Source organism: Convolutriloba macropyga, chromosome 14 (assembly GCF_964194025.1).
Source record: "Convolutriloba macropyga chromosome 14, txConMacr16.3, whole genome shotgun sequence".
Lineage (NCBI taxonomy): Eukaryota > Metazoa > Xenacoelomorpha > Acoela > Convolutidae > Convolutriloba > Convolutriloba macropyga.
This window is the reverse complement of record NC_134481.1, coordinates 32,848,922-32,869,591: the sequence shown is the minus strand read 5'-3', so window position 1 is coordinate 32,869,591 and position 20,670 is coordinate 32,848,922. Positions and strand designations below refer to the sequence as shown.

The 20,670-nt window shown below is 35.0% G+C and overlaps 1 protein-coding gene across 1 annotated transcript in view; it reads left to right on the top strand.

The window, feature by feature from the left end:
- The window catches only part of LOC142353698 (uncharacterized), a 99,022-nt gene that overhangs the window by 71,091 nt on the left and 7,261 nt on the right, over positions 1–20,670 (top strand). Inside the window, exons 27-31 of the mRNA XM_075406022.1 lie at positions 1,020–1,187; positions 1,492–1,656; positions 10,534–10,671; positions 11,081–11,250; positions 19,755–19,896. Coding sequence (XP_075262137.1) covers positions 1,020–1,187; positions 1,492–1,656; positions 10,534–10,671; positions 11,081–11,250; positions 19,755–19,896 — 783 coding nt within the window. The remainder of the gene's footprint in view (positions 1–1,019; positions 1,188–1,491; positions 1,657–10,533; positions 10,672–11,080; positions 11,251–19,754; positions 19,897–20,670) is intronic.

Sequence of the window (20,670 nt, the reverse complement as noted above, 5' to 3'; positions counted from 1 at the left end):
CTAATTGAGGTTGTATTCTTCGTATTAGATCCAAAGCACAGTCTAATTTGTCGTCCAATAACCGTTACAATTATACCCAATTTACGTGCTGTTATAATTCAGTCTACTGCGACGAATATAAATTGCGAGAAATAAATAAGAACAATGTGAGATAAATCGGAGTAAATAGGTTTCGAACGCTTTTTTAACTATAACAAACTCAGAGTAAATAAATATCTAAGTTGAAAAAATACTAGCTTTTATAAGACCAAGGAAGACACTGCACTTTAAATAATCTAGAGCAATTGTATGATTGTGAAAATTTAAACCCTGAAACTTCAATTTGGCACACGTATTCTGTTGCATTCTGGTTGAAAAAGTACTTTCATGTATAGCCAAACTCGAGCTCAAATAGTTTATGATCAAAGCAGCTCCTTATAATTAACGTAACTTCCACAGCGTCAAATGCAACTATTTAATAATTTTATTGCAATAATAAGCCCGGACTCCGGGAGGCTAAATATTCGGTCGAACGAGCGTTTTTATTTTAAACGAAAGGCGGCTCTGTAAGGAGCGGCACCAAAATAAAGCTGACAAAATGCAGACTTTCGACGAGTAAATTCAAGTTTTTTCTCCAATCCAACTGTATTCAATCAACGCAAAAGGCCAAAGGCCCCTCTCAATGGCCCGGCAAATCTAGCTCGATCTTTTTTAGCAGGTATTTTGTCTGAGTCGATTTTCGACTCAGATTGGTCACCGATACGTTTTCGAAACATAAAAATATTAAGCCTAAAAAGAGCGCAATCGATTCAGTATATTAGTAGGCTCAACGAAAATTATGTTTAACGAACTTTTTCCGACCTTTCTACGTATATTAGAAGAGATTTTGTGTGCATTTAAACGGTTAAGAAATTACGTAATCCTTTCTCGCTTTGTTTACATAGCGCTTTAAATTCGTCGCTGCTCTTTTATTTAAATAGCGCATTGTTCATTTACGCGGTAACAGTGCTTGCCTTGTATATCACTTGTTTTTGTTTCAGCTGGCTAGTGCAAACCACACGCACAATGAGACGAGTGCAGTGAGTGCAGAGAAGAGCCACAAGATCAAAGATTTGGAGAAGAACTTGGCAGAGTCAGAGCACGAGAGGAGATTGCTACAGGAGAGATTGGACGCAGCTAGAGGAGCTGCAGCTGACGCCAAACGACAGGTAATTAGAGCGAGCTATATTGACAGTTACATCACTATGGACAGACAAGAAATTTATAGAAGTATGGCTGGGCTCTATGCGCTTTCGTTGAAGATGCTATTGGAGTTGATCGGATCCGCGAGTTTACGTATTAATGCCGCCAATAGGTGCGACTCTTTATTTGTTGTCACTTATGTCATTATATGTTGTTGTCACTATATGTCAATTTTCTGTTGTTGTCACTATATGCCCCTGAAATTTTCTCTTGTCTTGACTAGATGACCTTGAAATGATGAAGTTTGGATATGTGTTGTTGATGTTGTAGGCACATGGATTGTCTGAGCAGTTGCAAGTGAGTCAGCACGGGACTGCAGAACAGGAGGTGAGGAAGATGGAGTTGGAGGGACAGCTGAGGAGTGCCAATGTCATCCTAAAACAGAAGCAGGAGAACGAGGAGGAGATCGTGCACAGACTGCAAGATGTGCAAGAGGTGAACGAACTCCAGTTTAATACTTAAAGAAATTTAAATTACCGTAATCTTGGTTTTTCAAATAAAGATTGCGGCGAGTTTCTTTGTATTTGATAGCCGCGAAGCGATAGCGGCTATTATTGGGGACATCGTGGTTTTTACGACTCGAAGAGGAGAATTGGTTTTCTTGAAGTTTTTATCGCTGCGAAGCTGTAAGCTGAGCGGAGATATATTGTGGTGCTCTTGGTTTTTTACAATTCAAAGAATTTGAATTGTATTGGGGCGTTGTCTTTTTTATAGCTGCGAAGCTGTAAGCTGAGCGAAGCTATATTGCGGTGCTCTTGGTTTTTTTGTTTCGTCGTCTGACGCTCTTTTTTCGTTTTACATTTGTTCACACAGCAAAGCTGAAAAAGTAAACTTTTCTGAATGACTTCTTCCTCTCACTAACGGCATTTGCGCGCGTGACGTCATTTCTCACTCGCTTTAGCAAAAGTTTTTAGGTTATTTGCGTGATTAGATTTTGATCATACGTGACTTAACTCACTCAATAAAATGACTTCTGCACTTTAAATCTTAAGTTTAATTTGAATTTGTTTAAGGTCAAAGGAACTCATTTGTGCAGTAAAGGTCCCTAATAAGAGGCTTCTGCGGAATGAATTTTAACTAGCTTTGTTAATTTATCGCTGAAAATTTTTTACCTCGTTTTTTTGAGAGGCGTCGGTTTTTTTTCAATTTAGATCGGAATCTGTTTCTATCTCTATTATATGGCACGCAGGTCTATTCCTTCGCAGCTATTCCGGTAACCTGCCGGCTATGTTTTTAAGATCTGTTCACACTTTTTCATGATTTTTGAAGTCAAATTGGAGGAGTGATTTTGGTCACGCCGAAACAGGAAGTGGAGCGAAAAAGCTAGTGGTTTTGCGGCGTGAAATTTTTTCGCTCCAAATTCAAAGTAGAGTGAGAAAACGGTGTTTGAACAAAAATTCGCTTTCTCGCTAGTGGTTTTTTGTTCACATGCGGCAATTTCACTTTGATTTTTACTGTTTTTATAGCTGCGAAGCTGTAAGCTGAGCGAAGCTATATTGTGGTGCTCTTTTTTTATTTTTTTGTTTCGTCGTCTGACGCTCTTTTTTCGTTTTACATTTGTTCACACAGCAAAGCTGAAAAAGTAAAATTTTCTGAATGACTTCCTCTCACTAACGGCATTTGCGCGCGTGACGTCATTTCTCACTCGCTTTAGCAAAAGTTTTTAGGTTATTTGCGTGATTAGATTTTGATCATACGTGACTTAACTCACTCAATAAAATGACTTCTGCACTTTAAATCTTAAGTTTAATTTGAATTTGTTTAAGGTCAAAGGAACTCATTTGTGCAGTAAAGGTCCCTAATAAGAGGCTTCTGCGGAATGAATTTTAACTAGCTTTGTTAATTTATCGCTGAAAATTTTTTACCTCGTTTTTTTGAGAGGCGTCGGTTTTTTTTCAATTTAGATCGGAATCTGTTTCTATCTCTATTATATGGCACGCAGGTCTATTCCTTCGCAGCTATTCCGGTAACCTGCCGGCTATGTTTTTAAGATCTGTTCACACTTTTTCATGATTTTTGAAGTCAAATTGGAGGAGTGATTTTGGTCACGCCGAAACAGGAAGTGGAGCGAAAAAGCTAGTGGTTTTGCGGCGTGAAATTTTTTCGCTCCAAATTCAAAGTAGAGTGAGAAAACGGTGTTTGAACAAAAATTCGCCTTCTCGCTAGTGGTTTTTTGTTCACATGCGGCAATTTCACTTTGATTTTTACTGTTTTTATAGCTGCGAAGCTGTAAGCTGAGCGAAGCTATATTGTGGTGCTCTTTTTTTATTTTTTTGTTTCGTCGTCTGACGCCCTTTTTTCGTTTTACATTTGTTCACACAGCAAAGCTGAAAAAGTAAAATTTTCTGAATGACTTCCTCTCACTAACGGCATTTGCGCGCGTGACGTCATTTCTCACTCGCTTTAGCAAAAGTTTTTAGGTTATTTGCGTGATTAGATTTTGATCATACGTGACTTAACTCACTCAATAAAATGACTTCTGCACTTTAAAACTTAAGTTTAATTTGAATTTGTTTAAGGTCAAAGGAACTAATTTGTGCAGTAAAGGTCCCTAATAATAGGCTTCTGTGGAATGAATTTTAACAAGTGTTATTAACTTATCGCTGAATGTTTTTTACCTAGTTTTTTGAGCGGCGTCGATTTTTCAATTTAGATCTGTATCTGTTTCTATCTCTATTATATGGCACTCAGGTCTATTCTTTCGCAGCTTTTCCGGCAATCGGCCGGCTATGTTTTTTTCCGGAAGTACTATTCGTTCAGACGCTGTTTTAACCTAAAAGCGAAAGAGTAAAATTGCCGCGTGAACTAATTTTTTCTGAGCGAGAGCAGTTTTTTGATCATGCGCTGCGTTTACTGAATGACTTTTTGACTTTGAAGAGTTTTTTTCTGCATGCAGTTCCAGATAGATTCTTAAAAGATACCTAATTCACTTTATGAACTGAAAGCTGTTAAGCTTAATACTGGTGTCAGCTACCACTCGCTCTGATAAACTTTGATAACCTAATGCACTATGCCTTAATGACCGGGCTCCATCATTTTGTCCCGTTTGTTTTGATTTTACTCTGACCGTATTCACTGCATTGCTTTGACCGTATTCACTGCATTGCTCCATGCAATTTCATGAAAGTATATTAAACAATTCAGTTGAAACAGTGCGTCAGTTAAGTGATAAATCAAGCGTGAAAATCGTGACTCAAGTAAAAAGAAATGCGTGCTGAAAATGTAAAGCGAATTTAAAAAAGGAGATCGCCTAAATTATAGCCGTTGAGAGGCTCGCGGCTGCTATATGGCTCACTGAATGGCGCATATAGATAACCGTTTTTAGCCGTCTTTCGTCTAAGTGGCCCAGTTTTTTTGCTTGTAATTTTTTTGTATAAATAATTTTTATTCGATGCTATAGTGAAGTGTAAACCTCAGATATTGGTATATTGATACCACAGTGTTTTACAGATTCTGAAAATGCGTTTCAAATTCAAAACTGGGACATATTTTTTTATTTTTTAGTTATTTTTTGGCTTTTTCTATTAATTTCTTCATTTTTGGATCTTTCAGTTTTCTTTTTTGTCAAAAATCAGTTAGTTGATTATTCATATTCTCACCGCCTCTCTTTTTTTACCTCGATGTAATTTTGTTTTAGAAAATTGTACATATGCATATCCGATTTTGGTGGTTTTTTCCAATTTTTTCTTGTTTTTTTGTTTGTATTTTGGTATTATTTACTAGAAATAGTCTTTTTGTGCAACATGAGGGACTTAAATTTTGTTTCAATAAAAATTCAATCATTTCTGGCGTTAATTTTTTGAAAAAAAATTTAATGTTTTTTGCATAACTGCAGTCTCAAAATTTATTAAAAATTCTGTCGCAAAATCTTTCCATATTTCGTATAACTGAATTCTGCTTTTTCTTTTTTCGTTCTGTTAAGGAGGATTGATCTTTGCTAGGATGATTCGTTTTTTTCCTATGTCTCGAATGCTGAACAATGAAATGTATTCGTTTTTCTTGAGTTTTTAAATTTCATTTGTAACTTAAAATCAAAAATTATTCTGTTAAAATAGTCTCACAGCGATAGCTTGGGCTATTGTTGGCTTTTGTTTTTTTTAAATACGTCGTCAAGATTTTTGTTACGATCATATGACGTCACGACCACCTCAAATCTGCTTTTTGTTCATTCGTTCATGCAATTTCAACTGAAGTGCGTGCTTGTTGTCATTTTTCGTTCTTAGTGGAGGGAGTTTTTTTGTTCATTCGCGTGATTAACTTTTTGGTCACATTTGACTTACTTCACCCTCAAAAATGAAATTGACTTTTATTCATTTTAATCCAAAGAGATAAGGTCAAATGAGTGTTTGTGACTCTAATTGAAGGGTATTTGAGGGCAGCTAATAGAGGCAGCAATACAGATTTTTAATCAAAATATAACATATCAGCCTTCAATGAAACGACGAATTTTCTTGTCCTGTCTATTTCACCATTTTTTGAGACTGCAGATCTGCAAAGCTATTGCGGCTATTTTCTGGCAATCTGCCAGCTATTGTATTACGGTGTTCCTTATAGTTTGTCCATATTCTTCACAATCTAGTTTGTATAATTCTAGTTTTGTCCTGTCACCTACATTTGTACTCGTTATATTGATTGTTTTTAGATATTAAAAAATTGAATAAATTCAGCATTTTTTTCTGGATTTTCGTCATTACTTTGGTTTGCAATTGATTTCTTTCAACATAAGGCTGTACTGAACATTTGCTAGAAAGCCTTTTCCAAATTTTTTCCAAAACGAAATGCGTGCTGAAAATGTAGAGCGAATTTAAAAAAGGAGATCGCCTAAATTATAGCCGTTGAGAGGCTCGCGGCTGCTATATGGCTCACTGAATGGCGCATATAGATAACCGTTTTTAGCCGTCTTTCGTCTAAGTGGCCCAGTTTTTTCGCTTGTAATTTATTTGTATAAATAAATTTTATTCGATGCTATAGTGAAATGTAATCCTCAGATATTGATATATTGATACCACAGTGTTTTACAGATTCTGAAAATGCGTTTCAAATTCAAAACTGGGACATATTTTTTGATTTTTTAGTTAATTTTTGGCTTTTTCTATTAATTTCTTCATTTTTGGATCTTTCAGTTGTCTTTTTTTTCAAAAATCAGTGAGTTGATTATTCATATTCTCAACGCCTCTCTTTTTTTTGCCTCGATGTAATTTTGTTTTAGAAAATTGTACATATGCCTATCCGATTTTGTTAGTTTTTTTCCAATTTTTTCTTTTTGTTTTTTTGTATTTTGGTTTTAATTACTAGAAATAGTCTTTTTGAGGGACTCAAATTCGCACGAGTGACTTAAATTTCGTTTCGATAAAAATTCAATCATTTTTGGCGTTAAGTTTTTAAAAAAAAAGTTAATTTTTTTTCATAACTGCAGTCTCAAAATTTATTTAAAATTCTGTCGCAAAATGTTTCCATATTTCGTATAATTGAATTCTGCTTTTTCTTTTTTCGTTTTGTTAAGGAGGATTGATCTTCTGCTCGGATGATTCGTTTTTTTCCTATGTCTCGAATGCTGAACAATGAAATGTATTCGTTTTTCTTGAGTTTTTAAATTTGATTTTGAACTTAAAATCGAAAATTATTCTGTTAAAATAGTCTCACAGCGATAGCTTGGGCCATTGTTGGCTTTCTTTTGTTTTTTTTTGTTAAATACGTCGTCAAGATTTTTGTTACAACCATATGACGTCATGACCACCTTATTCACTTTAATTCAAAGAGATAAGGTCAAATTAATGTTTGTGACTCTAATTGAAGGGTATTTGAGGGCAGCTAATAGAGGCAGCAATACAGATTTTTAATCAAAATATAACATATCAGCCTTCAATGAAACGACCAATTTTCTTGTCCTGTCTATTTCACCATTTTTTGAGACTGCAGATCTGCAAAGCTATTGCGGCTATTTTCTGGCAATCTGCCAGCTATTGTATTACGGTGTTCCTTATAGTTTGTCCATATTCTTCACAATCTAGTTTGTATAATTCTAGTTTTGTCCTGTCACCTACATTTGTACTCGTTATATTGATTGTTTTTAGATATTAAAAAATTGAATAAATTCAGCCTATTTTTCTGGATTTTCGTCATTTCTTTGGTTTGCAATTGATTTCTTTCAACATAAGGCTGTCCTGAAAATTTGCTAGAAAGCCTTTTCCAAATTTTTTTCCAAAACGAAATGCGTGCTGAAAATGTAGAGGGAATTAAAAAAAGGAGATCGCCTAAATTATAGCTATTGAGAGGCTCGCGGCTGCTATATGGCTCACTGAATGGCGCATATAGATAACCTTTTTTAGCCGTCTTTCGTCTAAGGGGCCCAGTTTTTTTGCTTGTAATTTTTTTGTATAAATAAATTTTATTCGATGCTATAGTGAAATGTAAACCTCAGATATTGATATATTGATACCACAGTGTTTTACAGATTCTGAAAATGCGTTTCAAATTCAAAACTGGGACATATTTTTTGATTTTTTAGTTATTTTTTGGCTTTTTCTATTAATTTCTTCATTTTTGGATCTTTCAGTTGTCTTTTTTGTCACTTTAATTCAAAGAGATAAGGTCAAATGAATGTTTGTGACTCTAATTGAAGGGTTATTGAGGGCAGCTAATAGAGGCAGCAATACATATTTTTAATCAAAATTTAACATATCAGCCTTCAATGAAACGACGAGTTTTCTTGTCCTGTCTATTTCACCGTTTTTTGAGACTGCAGATCTACGCAGCTATTGTGGCTATTTTCTGGCAATCTGCCAGCTATTGTATTACGGTGTTCCTTATAGTTTGTCCATATTCTTCACAATCTAGTTTGTATCATTCAAGTTTGGTCCTGTCACCTACATTTGTATTCGTTATTTTGATTGTTTTTAGATCTAAAAAATTGAATAAATTCAGCCTTTCTGAATGTTCGTGATTTCTTTGGCTTGCAATTGATGTCTTTCAACATAAGGCTGTACTGAAAATTTGCTAGAAAGATTTTTCCAAATTTTTTCACTTAATGTTTATTATAATTTTTTTCAGGCCTTGGTTTTGAATTAAAGCGATTTTTTACCCTTGAATTTTTTCTGTTGCTTATAACTTTTCTATGATTATTTTAATTTTTGAATGAAATCATGTTGTCTGGCATGCATACAACAGGGCAGATGTATGTGTTGTTTTGTTTTAATTGCAGTGACTAGAAATCTAATTGTAGTGGTTTTCCGATTCTTAAATTTGAGAATTCTTTTTTGAAAATTTTAACTTAGTTTCTAAGATTGTTATCTGCCGTTTGCTCTTGCAATATTTTTGAGATTATAATCATGAAATATTTGTGGGTAATTGATAGCCATGTCAGTTTCTTCACCCTATCAGTATTTTGACCATCCTAATTATTTTGGACTTATTTTAACGTTACCAAACCTTTTCAATAAAAAATTTTGCTGTATTTTGTTTCTCTTGCTGACAGTGGTTTAAATTTCACCAATTTTTAGATCAGACCTGTGGATTTAATGAGTTAATGTTTTGATACAAAAGGTAATGGCTTCTGTTGCAATTAGGGTACGATTTTTTGTGAAGTTTTAAGCTTCGAGTTGCTTCTGGAATTCTTCCGGCTATGTCTTTTTAATTCGTCGTCTCCTTCGATGATTCTCTTTCGATGACTCTTACGACCTTACTTCTTGGAATTTACTTATTCAATGACTTCAGTAACTTCTACTCTACTGCTTTGCAGTTAAAATATGAGTGCGTGACGTCTTTTCTGCTGTTAGGTCAACTGCGTGCCTTACCTCACTCAAAAAAGTGACATCTGAAATCACTTGTGGAACTTTAATTTTTATGAACATTTACTAGTTTCTATGGTTAATTTCTATGGTTAATTTAATTTTTGAATTAGTATGAAATCATGTTGTCTAGCATACATACAACAGGGCAGAAGTGTCTGTTGTTTTTTTTTTCTAATTGCAGTGATTAGAAATGTAATTGTTGTGGTTTTCTGATTCTTAAGTTTGAGCATTTTTCGAAAATTTTAACTTAGTTTCCAAGATTATTATCTGCCGTTTGCATTTGCGGTCTTTTTGAACATTTACTAGTTTCTATGGTTAATTTCTATGGTTAATTTATTTTTTGAATTGGTTTGAACTTAGTTGTCTAGCGTACATACAACAGGGCAGAAGTATGTGGTGTTTTTGTTTTAATTGCAGTGATTAGAAATCTACTTGTAGTGGTTTTCTGATTCTTAAGTTTGAGCTTTCTTTTTTGAAAATTTTAACTTGGTTTCTAAGATTATTATCTGCCGTTTGCTTTTGCGATCTTTTTGAGATTATAATCATGAATAATTTGAGGGTAAATGATAGCCATGTCAGCTTCTTCACCCTATCAGTATTTTGACCATCCTAATTATTTTGGACTTATTTTAACGTTACCAAACGTTTTCAATATAAAATTTTGCTGTATTTTGTTTCTCTTGGTGACAGTTGTTTAATTTTCACCAATTTTTAGATCAGACCTGTGGATTTAATGAGTTATTGTTTTGATACAAAAGGTAATGTCTTCTGCTGTAATTAGGGTACGTTTTTTTGTGAAGTTTTAAGCTTCGAGTTGCTTCCGGAATTCTTCCGGCTATGTTTTTTAATTCGTCGTCTCCTTCGATGATTCTTACGACCTTACTTCTTGGAATTTACTTATTGAATGACTTCAGTGGCTTCTACTCTACTGCTTTGCAGTTAAAATATGAGTGCGTGGCGTCATTTCTGCTGTTAGGTCAACTACTTATGGAACTTTAATTTTTATGAACATTTACTAGTTAAAGATCAATAGTGCGCATCTAAGTAGTGCCAAACTTATATGCCCTAATTCTTGAGTATTAGTCTTGTGTTTTTGATTTCTTATATCAATTTTGAAAAAGCTCTTAGGGTTTTTTCTCATTGACCGTATGTGTCATAAAATTGACAGTCCAAATCTAGCCCGAAAAGTCTAATGATCTTTTAAAGGACTGCTGGTCGATCTATCTATCCTATTTCTTTAGTTGTTTCAATTCATGGAAGGCCACGAGCGTCTATCGTGGCTATTTTCTGGCAATCTGCCAGCTATTCTTTAATGACGGGATGTTGCTCTTAGGTCAAAATTATTGTGCTTCATTCCTAATCTCAATTCAAGTTTTTCATCTTCGTTTTTATGATGCTGCAGTACATTGGGAATCATATATGGATGCTTTTCGTTAGCTTTTTTAAATTCCTAACCTGTACTCAAGACCATCATGCAGCTTATGGGCACACTACAATATTAATTTGGTGTATGTGTGATTAGGAAAAGAAGGCAGTTGGAGAGAAGGCGGCCATGTTGCAGAAGCAGTTGAACGAGGCAGATGAGGACAAGTGCCAACTGCAGAAACAAGTCGAGAGACTCCAGAAGGAGAGACACGCTCTCAAAAAGGCACTCGACAAGGTACCCTCAGACATCGATCGCCTGTATTCTTTACGTCCATGAAATTTAAAGTCTTTCATTCAGACTATTGAGTCTTCATTTTATTTTATGAACAGTTGTGCGTATTTCGCATAAAAATGTCATAAATGCAGCTCGATTTTTTATTGATAGAAAGTAATAGTGAAAAGAGGTCATATTAGGGTGGCTATTCTTATTTTAAAGTCAGAGAATTGACCCCGTTTCTGAGTTATGAGTGAGCTCCAGAAACAAAATCTTGATCACCAGAATTGTGAGGAATACTTGTTGAGCTCTATTTCGTCGGTCAGTTTTTGATTCTGCCTTCAAACATTTGTAACTATTATCTCGAAGTCTGGAAAATGTACTCCATTTTTGTCTTAAACCGTTTATACGTAAAACGAAGTTTGTTTAGTTGGATCGTGAGCGTATGAAGACCGAGGAGATCGCAACACAGTCTTCAGTTGCTAGGGCAACCCTGGACCAAACCCTGCAAGCATTGGATGGAGAGAACAGAGACCTGCAGAAGAAGGTGGAGGACCTGCAACAACAGCTGGCTGACTCAGACCACAAGCATGCTAGGAGGTTTGCTACTGTTCTAGTTCTCTCACCTAAACTTGAGTATTTTAATGTTCTATTCTTAGCTTAAATTGTTCTTCAAGGTCAACATAATAATGCATAATTTTTGTTTTCACAAATTTTGTGTATACTTTAGTGAATGTTTTTTGCTTTGATTGCAGCCATTTCTGAAAATGCATATATTTAATCGGCTAAATCGAAATATCACTAACGATAACCTGATATTTCTTACAACTTATTAATTATGTGCAGTGCATGGCTACAGTCACCCATTTGTCAATGCAAAAACTTTCACTAATGGATCCCCCAAATTTGTGAAAACTAAGTTGCCATTGTCATAATGTATTGGAAAGGGGAGCTAAACTTTGACCTTTTATGATAGCAATTGTGATCAATAGCTGCAATAGTGGTAGCTGAGTGCAGCTACTATTGGCCTTCTCTTAGTTTTTAATAGCCGCACCGAGCGATAGCTGGGGCTATTATTGGCCTTCTCTTGGTTTTTTACAATTCAAAGAATTTGAATTGTATTGGGGCGCTGTCTTTTTTGACGACTCGAAGGGGAGTATTGGAGAAGTCCTTTTTTTAATCACTTTAGTTGGAGTGAATTTTGAAGCAGGAAATAAAACGCGTGAAAAATTTTAGAGTGGTTTGGGTGCTGAACAAAAGTGAAGAGGGGAGCGAAAAGAGAGTGGTTTTTTGTTCATTCCGCTGTTTTCGAGAGAGCGAGAAATTGAGGTGTGAAAAAATTCTGTAAGCAAGCGAAATTTTGTGTTCACGTGCGGCTTTTTAAAACCGTTTTTTTTTTGTTAATTTTTTTTGGTTTAGAAGTCTTATTATGATATTATGTGATTTTTAAGGTTGCTTTAATAGTGGTTTGTAGGTTTTTGGTCATTAATAAGAATTTTATACCATTTTGCTGGTTTTTCAGCTATTTTGCTGAATTTTAGGCGAATTTTATCAATTTTTTGCGTTTTGTCTTGTTATATTGCTTTGTATGGGCTTTGAATTTACGCATGTTAGTCACTGAGTCTTTAGATACTAAGTGATTACATTTTCTTAGGTTTTAAACGATTTTTTTGTTAAGAAAAATGACAATAAACTGAAACATTTTTAATAGCCGCTCTCATCTTCTCAGCCGGCTATTATAGCGCTCCTATTTTTTTTACTTCGTCGAATAAAATGTTTCGCTTTACCTCATTCTGCCGCATTTTCAACTTTTTGCGTGATATCTTTTTGACTTCTCTAGGCTAGTTTCTCTTTTCTCTCATTCTGCTAAAAGTGATTTTGAACATCAGTTGCTCAGCCATAAAGCCCAATTTTAGATGCCCGCTATTTGAACGTCGTTCCTGTAAGTTTTAGTTACCATCTCTAATGCTTATTGGTATTGATAGTAGCCCCTGCAGCCTCTCTCTAAGAAACAGAAGTACGTTATGTTCAACTACGGAATGCCATCAAAATAAATCGGACTTAAAAAATGTTTTTGTACAAAAATCTTTTTTTTTCAATATCTTCTATTCTTTCAATCCCAATCATGCTTATTGGAATCAACGGCGGCTATTTTCCGGCAATCTGCCGGGTATGTTTTAATTATTCTTCTTAATTTTTTGCTGTTTTTCGGTTTTTTTAAACTTAGAGAAGTTTCTTAGCCTATTCAGTTTTCCTATTGTTTTGCAAGCTTTTCGGTTTTCTTCTTGCTCCATTTAACGTTTTTCGGCTCTATGTGCTCTTGTGAAATCAAGAAAGCTTATTTTTTTTAAGATTTCTTTAAAGTTGTTTTTATATGCTCTTTGTGTTCTTCAAGTTTTTATAGCATATGGGGATGCCTATAGTCCAATTTAGTTTTTTAATGCGTGTTGATGATTTTGATTTCAGTTTTGAATCATTTTCTTAAAGATAATTGAGCAATTTTTATGAAGATTTCCGCGAATTTGTGATTTTTTTGAATTTTTTCTGAAATCTTCTGATTCTGCTTTTTGCTACTTTTTAGTATTCTAGCTGTTGATAGGAACTTTTCTAGAGGTTTTAATGGAATGTATTTAGAGCACTTTTCAATGACAGATTTTATTAACTTTTCTTAATCTCTTCTTTTTTAATCAATTTTGATGTCTGAAAAGTTTTCTCTAAGTGAGCGAATTTTTTTTCACGTGCGGCTTTTAAATGCAGTTTTTTCCATCTTTTGATGGTTATGAAGTTTGATTATGATATTGTATTAGTTTTAGGTTTGTTTTGATAGGAATTGAAGTGTTCAAGTAGTTAATTTCAGTTTACTGCTAATTTGGAGGTTTTTGATCAGTTTTGCTGATTTTTAGACAAAATTTAATGTTTTTTTGTTTTAATGCTTTTAGTGGGAATCGAATAGAAGCTTGTTACTTAAGATATTTTCGGTAACCATTTGATTAAAATTCTCTTGGTATCAATTATTTTTTTCTTGGGAAATTTGGTAGAAAAATTGAGAAATTTTAAACCTTTTTTCTTATTTTTTGGAGTAAGAATATTTTTTCTTATTCTCTTTTTTTAAATCTGAGAAGTCTTTTAGCCTATTATGACTTGCCCATTGTTTGTCGAACTTTTCATTGCTCTAAGTGCAAAGGAACTTTACTCGGTTTTATGCTTCCTTGTACTATTATAAAAATTTAAGTTTTTCTTGTTTTTTTTTTGTTCAATTTGTGTTTGAATGCCGTCTCTATTGTTCCTTATTTTTTATGGCATTTGTGGAGGTTCAGGGTTCACTATAGTTGTTCTATTTATTAAGTCATAAGTATGGGCAATTGTATCCTTCGAGTCGTTTCGGGAATTCTTCAGGCTGTTTTTTTTGAAGATCTGTTAACACATTTTCATGATTTTTGAAGTCAAATTGGAGTAGTGATTTTGTCCACGCCGAAACAGGAAATGGAGCGAAAAAGCGAGTGGTTTTGCAGCGTGAATTTTTTTCGCTCTAATTTTAAAGTAGGATGCGAAAATGGTGTTTGAACAAAAATTCGGTTTCTTGGTAGTGGTTTTCTGTTCACATGCGGCAATTTCACTCTGATTTTTACTGTTTTTATAGCTGCGAAGCTATATTGCGGTGCTCTTGGTTTTTTGTTTCGTCGTCTGACGCCTTTTTTTCGTTTTACATTTGTTCACACAGTAAAGCTGAAAAAGTCAAATTTTCCGAATGACTTCTTCCTCTCGCTAACGGCATTTGCGCGCGTGACGTCATTTCTCACTCGCTTTAGCAAAAGTTTTTAGGTTATTTGCGTGATTAGATTTTGATCATACGTGACTTACCTCACTCAATAAAATGACTTTTGCACTTTAAAATTTAATTTTAATTTGAATTTGTTTAAGGTCAAAGGAACTCATTTGTGCAGTAAAAGTCCCTAATAAGAGGCTTCTGTGGAATGAATTTTAACAAGCTTTATACCTAGTTTTTTGAGCGGTGTCTATTTTTTTTTCAATTTAGATCTGTATCTGTTTCTATCTCTATTATACACGCAGGTCTATTCTTTCGCAGCTATTACGGCAATCTGCCGGCTATGTATTCGATTTTTTGGATTCAATTTTTTTAAATGGTTTTCCCAATCCGTTCACAGCTCATTCTAGGCCTAGTTTTTTGTTTGAATTAAGTTTTTTCTCGCTAGTGGTTTTTTTGTTCACATGCGGCATTTTGACATTTTTGATCTGATTTTTTAAAAATAGTTTTCTCAATTCACTCATAGTCCATTCTAGGTCTAGTTTTTCTGTTTAGTCAATGCAAATTCTTTGAATTGTACGTCAGGGCTTGTCCTGCTATGTTTTTTTTATTTCGTCGTCATGATTTTTGTTACGACCATATGACGACCATACGACCACAGCCACTTTTTATTCATTCGTTCATGCAATTTCAACTGAATTGCATGTGTGACGTCATTTTGTGCTCTTAGTGGAGCGAGTTCTTTTGTTCATGCTCGTGAATAAATTTTTGGTCACACTTGACTTACCTCACTCTCAAAAATGACTTCCTCAATTTGAAATTGACTTTTATTTACTTTAATTCAAAGAGATGAGGTCAAATGGGTATGTGTCACTCTAAATGGAGGTTATTTGAGATCAGCTAATAGATGCAGCAATAACTTATACAGATTTTTAATCAAAATATAACAGATCAGCCTTCAATGAAAAGCCGAATTTTTTTGGTCTGTCTTTTTTACTGTTTTTTTTAGACTACCGATCTACGAATCTATTGCGGCTATTTTCTGGCAATCTGCCAGCTATGTTTACAATTTTACAAGTCTTTGAATTGTATTGTAGCGCTGTTTTTAAGATCTGTTTCATCATTTTCATGATTTTTTGAAGTAGAAATAAAGTAAAAATTTTGGTCACGCCAAAACGGAAAGGAGCGAAAAGGCTATTTGTTTTGTGGCTTGAAATTTTGTTAGTCCGATTCCAATTTTAAGGCAGTGTTCAAACGAATAATTTGCTTTCTGTTGTGATTTTTTTTGTGCACAAGCGGCAATTTGAGTTCTGGTGTTCCGCGTTTTTTATCAGGTTTTGTTTTCTTTTCTAATTGTTTTTTCGAATCTAATCCTGGTCACTTTAAGGTCTAGTTGTTTGTATAGTCAATCAAAGTTTGGATCTATTTTGTCCCAACCCCCTCCCACATTGTTTTTTACGCCCCCCCCCCCACTCCCCCCAGTCACAAATTATATATTGTTATATAGCACGTTACTATGTAAAAAATTAGCACGTGCACTTGGGGTTGTAAAAATATAAGCCCACTACGCTGGAGGGGGGCAAAACAGAATAGATCCGAAAGTTCGTCGAATTCTAGTTCAAGACTTCTATGTTATTTCACCGTCAATATTTACGATTATAAGGCGTCACGCTCACTTCAAATCTTTGTTTTCATTAATAGCCGTCCTCATTTTCTCAGCAGGCTATTATTGCTCACTCATTTTTACAATTCAAAGAGTTTGAATTGTATTGGTGTGCTGTCTTTTATAAGATCTGTTCACACTTTTTTTTACCTTTTATTATCAATGAGAAGTCGAATTGTTGTGGTGATTTTAGTCACTCTGGAGTAGTAAGTGGAGAAAAAGTGAAAAAGTTATAAGGCATGACTTTTTTCAAAATTGTTTTTAAAGCGAAGTGAGAGAATGGTGTTTAAACAGATTTTCGGTTTTTGAGAGGGAATTTTGTGTCGCAATTTGACTTGTTTTTGCTGTTTTTATTGCCAGTTTCGTTGCGAATACTTTTCAAAGGAAATACGTATGTTCTAATAATGCATATTTGCACTGTTTAACCCCTCAAATAGCAAATAATGGTTTTCAGAGAGTTTGACGCTATTTATCTTCATGAAATAAATGAATTTTTTGGTATTTTTATCGTTATTAATTTCTCTGGAACGAAGTTCATAGCAATTATTGTAAACGTATGTCTTTTTTATGCAAAATTTTTGCCTGACAATTTTGTCTTTTCGAGTGACTTTTACGCCCTTGACTTTTTGCGTTTCGCTTGATCTAAAATTCTCTCTCAATCACAATTTCAAGCAGCTGAACTCAATTGGCGGCAATTTAATACTCGAAGTCAAATGAAAAGTGCGCCGAAACTGGTGTCATTTTTTACTTTAAATTTTAATAGTGGTATGTGTTAACCTCTAATGTGGTTATTTGAAGCCCACTATTGAACTTCTCAGTCCCCTTTAGGCGCCCCCTCATCCCCCCCCCCCCGACTAAAGTAGGCTGCAATTGATTAGAGCTCCCACTAGTCGTTCGTTTAGTCTTGAGTTATGTTCAAATTATTAAGTCATCTGAGTTGAAATTAATGATTTAAACGACTTTCACACTAACTCATTTCGAAAAAATATTAGCGAGTTTTTGTATTATTTCATCTTTTGTAGTTTTTTGTTCTCTTACTTAGTGGCATCATGGAGAGCTCTAGATGGCTCTCTTAGGGATCACATTTTGATTCTTTTTAAAGGTTTTGACCACATCAAACAGTTTCCACTAATTTGACACCACTTGTTTTCAAAAATGTATTAGCTTCGAAATTTTGTCCTTTGTTTTTTTTTCTGTCACATAATCTCATTAAGTATAGTTTCTCGTGGCTTTCCTATTTGGTTTGGTTGAGGTTATCTAGTATTTTCATTAAATTTGATGTACTCTTTCTCTTTGAAGATAGTTCAATAGACGTGGGAGAATTCAAGTTTTAATTGCGTGTATTGGCGTTTGTGTTGTCCTATTAATTTTTCTACAGTGGTTTTCTACAAAGTTGGCGTTTTCTGTCTAAGCTCCCCTTGTGTAAAAGTCTTCTCAAGATGAATAATAACTTCCAAAACGCTTTTTTCCTGGACAAAAATAAATGAATTATTGTTTTTGATATTTTCTGTTTTTTGTTTTTGTACTGTTTTTTCTTTGTGGACGTCATGGTATTTAATTTGTTTGTTATCGGTGTCTGATTTTGATGTTGCTGCAATTATTTGAATTGTATTTCAGGAGTGGTTCAGCTATGTCTCTTTTACTTTGTTGAAGAAATATCTGTTTCGCTTTCATTAAATTTGATATACTCGCCTCTCGTTCGAGAGCGATTCTTCCGAAATTATTCGGTTCATGTTCAACCTTTTGCATGAAATCTGTTTGACTTCACTAAGCTAGTTTAATTGTTCGATCATTCTGCTCGAATTGTTTTTAAACAGCAGTTGCTCCATCAAAGCAATTCAAAACAAACAGATTCAGTATCAAGAAACGAAACCAAATTTAGACACGGAATAAATACGTAAAGCCCTATTTTTTGATGCCCTACTTGAACTTCGTTCTTATAGGGCTGAAATATCATCTTTAATGCTTATTGGGTTGGATACTAGCTCTTGTATTCTCTCAACAATAAGCAGCATTATGTCTAACAGCAAAATTAAATCAAACTAGTTCACACTTTGAAATGTATACAATATGACATATCAGCATTTAGTAAAAAAAACTAACATTTCTCTTTCGGCTTTTTCCTCTTTAAGACTGCAGGGATACAAAGCTATCGAAGCTATATGCTGGCAATCTACCAGCTATGTATTATTTACATTGTGTTGACATCCCTAATTGTATCGATAGAAACTCAACCAAAGAGGGGTTTTGGGTCCAAGTCTAGTCAACAGTGAAATGCAAAAGCAATCGGTAATTAGTTGCTCTCAAATTATATTAGTCCTGTTGGTCTTTTTAATACGATTTTTGCTTGACCGATTTTTCGTCTGACTCATTTGACTTTTCGTCCTCAAAGACTGGATAAACAAGTAGCGCCCAGCGGGCATTAAGTTATCTTAAGCCTTTCAGCTCACTAGTCTCGAAGTATGCGACTCACAAACTTTTTAGGGACTTATAATTATGGTGTACAGGGCGATTCTTCCCACCCCTTTATCCGCCCCCATCTCTGCCCCTGCACATCGTTCAGGCCGTAACTCCCCCGTGCAGCCAAAGACCCCCTCCCACCGTTGCCCCCCAAGAGCAATTCGCCCTATGTTAGTCGGTTATGTTTAATAACCGCGTCCTCAATTCCAGGCGGCTATTATAGCGCTCCTAATTTTTTTACAATTCAAAGAATGAATTGTTTTGGGGCGCTGTCTTTTAAGATCTGTTAACACATTTTCATGATTTTTGAAGTCAAATTGGAGCAGTGATTTTGGTCACGCCGGAACAGGAAGTGGAACGAAAAAGCGAGTGGTTTTGCGGCGTGAATATTTTTTGCTCTAATTTTCAATGACTCAACCTCGAAAAAATGACTTCTGAACTCACTTATGGAACTTTAAACTTTATGAACATTTACTTGTTAAAGGTCAATAGGGTGCATCTAAGTAGTGCCAAACATATAAGCCCTAAGTCTTGATTATTAGAGTCTTGAGTTTTTGATTTCGAATATTAATTTTGGGATCTTCTCCGTTTGTGCCCCCAGTACGTTATGCGCCCCCCAGTTACAGAGCACGTGCCATTACGTAGTAAGTCCTGATGTAAAAAAATATTGCACGTGCATCTGAGGGGTGCAAATAATATTAGTCCACTAAGCTGAGGGGGCACAAACGGAAAAGATCCTAGTTTTGAAAAGCCCTATTAGGGTTTTCTCCTTATAGAGCTTATGTGTCTCATAGAAATGACAGTCCAAAGCTAACCCAAAAAGTCTAGTGGTCTATTAAAGGACGGGTGGTCGATCTGTCTATCTAATTTCTTTAGTTGTTTCAATTCATAGAAGGCCCCAAGCGTCTATCGCGGCTATTTTCCGGCAATCTGCTGGCTATGTTTTCATTGCCTCTTCGTCTCACCCAATTAAGGGGGAGACTGAAATTAACTATCAAACTACATGATCAGGGCGGTCGTGAGGACGGTGTATACTGCAACTTTGAAAACTCGATTGTGTGGGTTTCAATTTCAAGAAGTGTCCAAATGACAATTTGATCTGTTCAAGATTTGAACTGATGAGAATTTTGCGATTAACTAAAGTTGCAAAATGAGATGTCCAACAAAGGAGTTAATTTGATAAACACTTAAAAAATTATTATTTGTATGTTTCAGATTGATAGAGTTGACGAGTAAACACAGAGTGGACCAGGATAGAGAGTTGGATAGGATGAAGAGTGCTCAGAGGAGTGCAGAGAAGACCCTGGAGAGCAGAGAGAAGGCACACAGAGACAGAGTCAGGACACTTGAGTCACAGGTAAACAGACACTCACACACATACTCGAAACTGTCTAACAATACCAATCATTTAACAATACTACTTTACCAATACATTCATTTAACCCCGACTTTAATCACCGAAGTTAATGATCATCAATCCTAATTATCCACAATTTAGATAAAGATGAGCGGTTTGAAATAGGATTGTTATTTTGCGTTCTACACTGACGACAAATTGATAAAAAAAATAACACCGTTTTTAGTGCTCATATTCACCACCCATTCATATTCACCACTTTACTGGGTTTTTTGGGACTGATAATCTCTGAACTATCTGCGGTCGGCACAATGAACGCATTCTGCATCATGAGTGCTCACAACCGTGACTTCACGTTCTATTTCTATTCATTTTATTGGACATTATCAAACACAGTCCAGGGGAGGACGTTGATATATATATTGGGTTTTGGGTTTTTTTAAGGTTCTAGACAGTTAGACAACCGTTGATTGCACTATAAAGAATATAGCAACAATTTAACAGGATATCTTTTTGCGCAATCCGAATTTACCGAATAATGATGCTTTCGCCACATAGACCAAAATGTTTTATTCACAACAAAGATTGCGCCCGGTTGCACTTTAGTGCACGGATATTTATCTTAATGGGTCGATTAAAATTCCTTTGCTCGTGATGGTGATTGTCGTGTTAAGTGCACGGATAGATTATAAGATGTGGTTATTGCTTTTGAAGGAGCCTGATTTGGACTCAGGTATGTCAGATTGTCTGATTGGTTGGTAGTGCCATCAGATT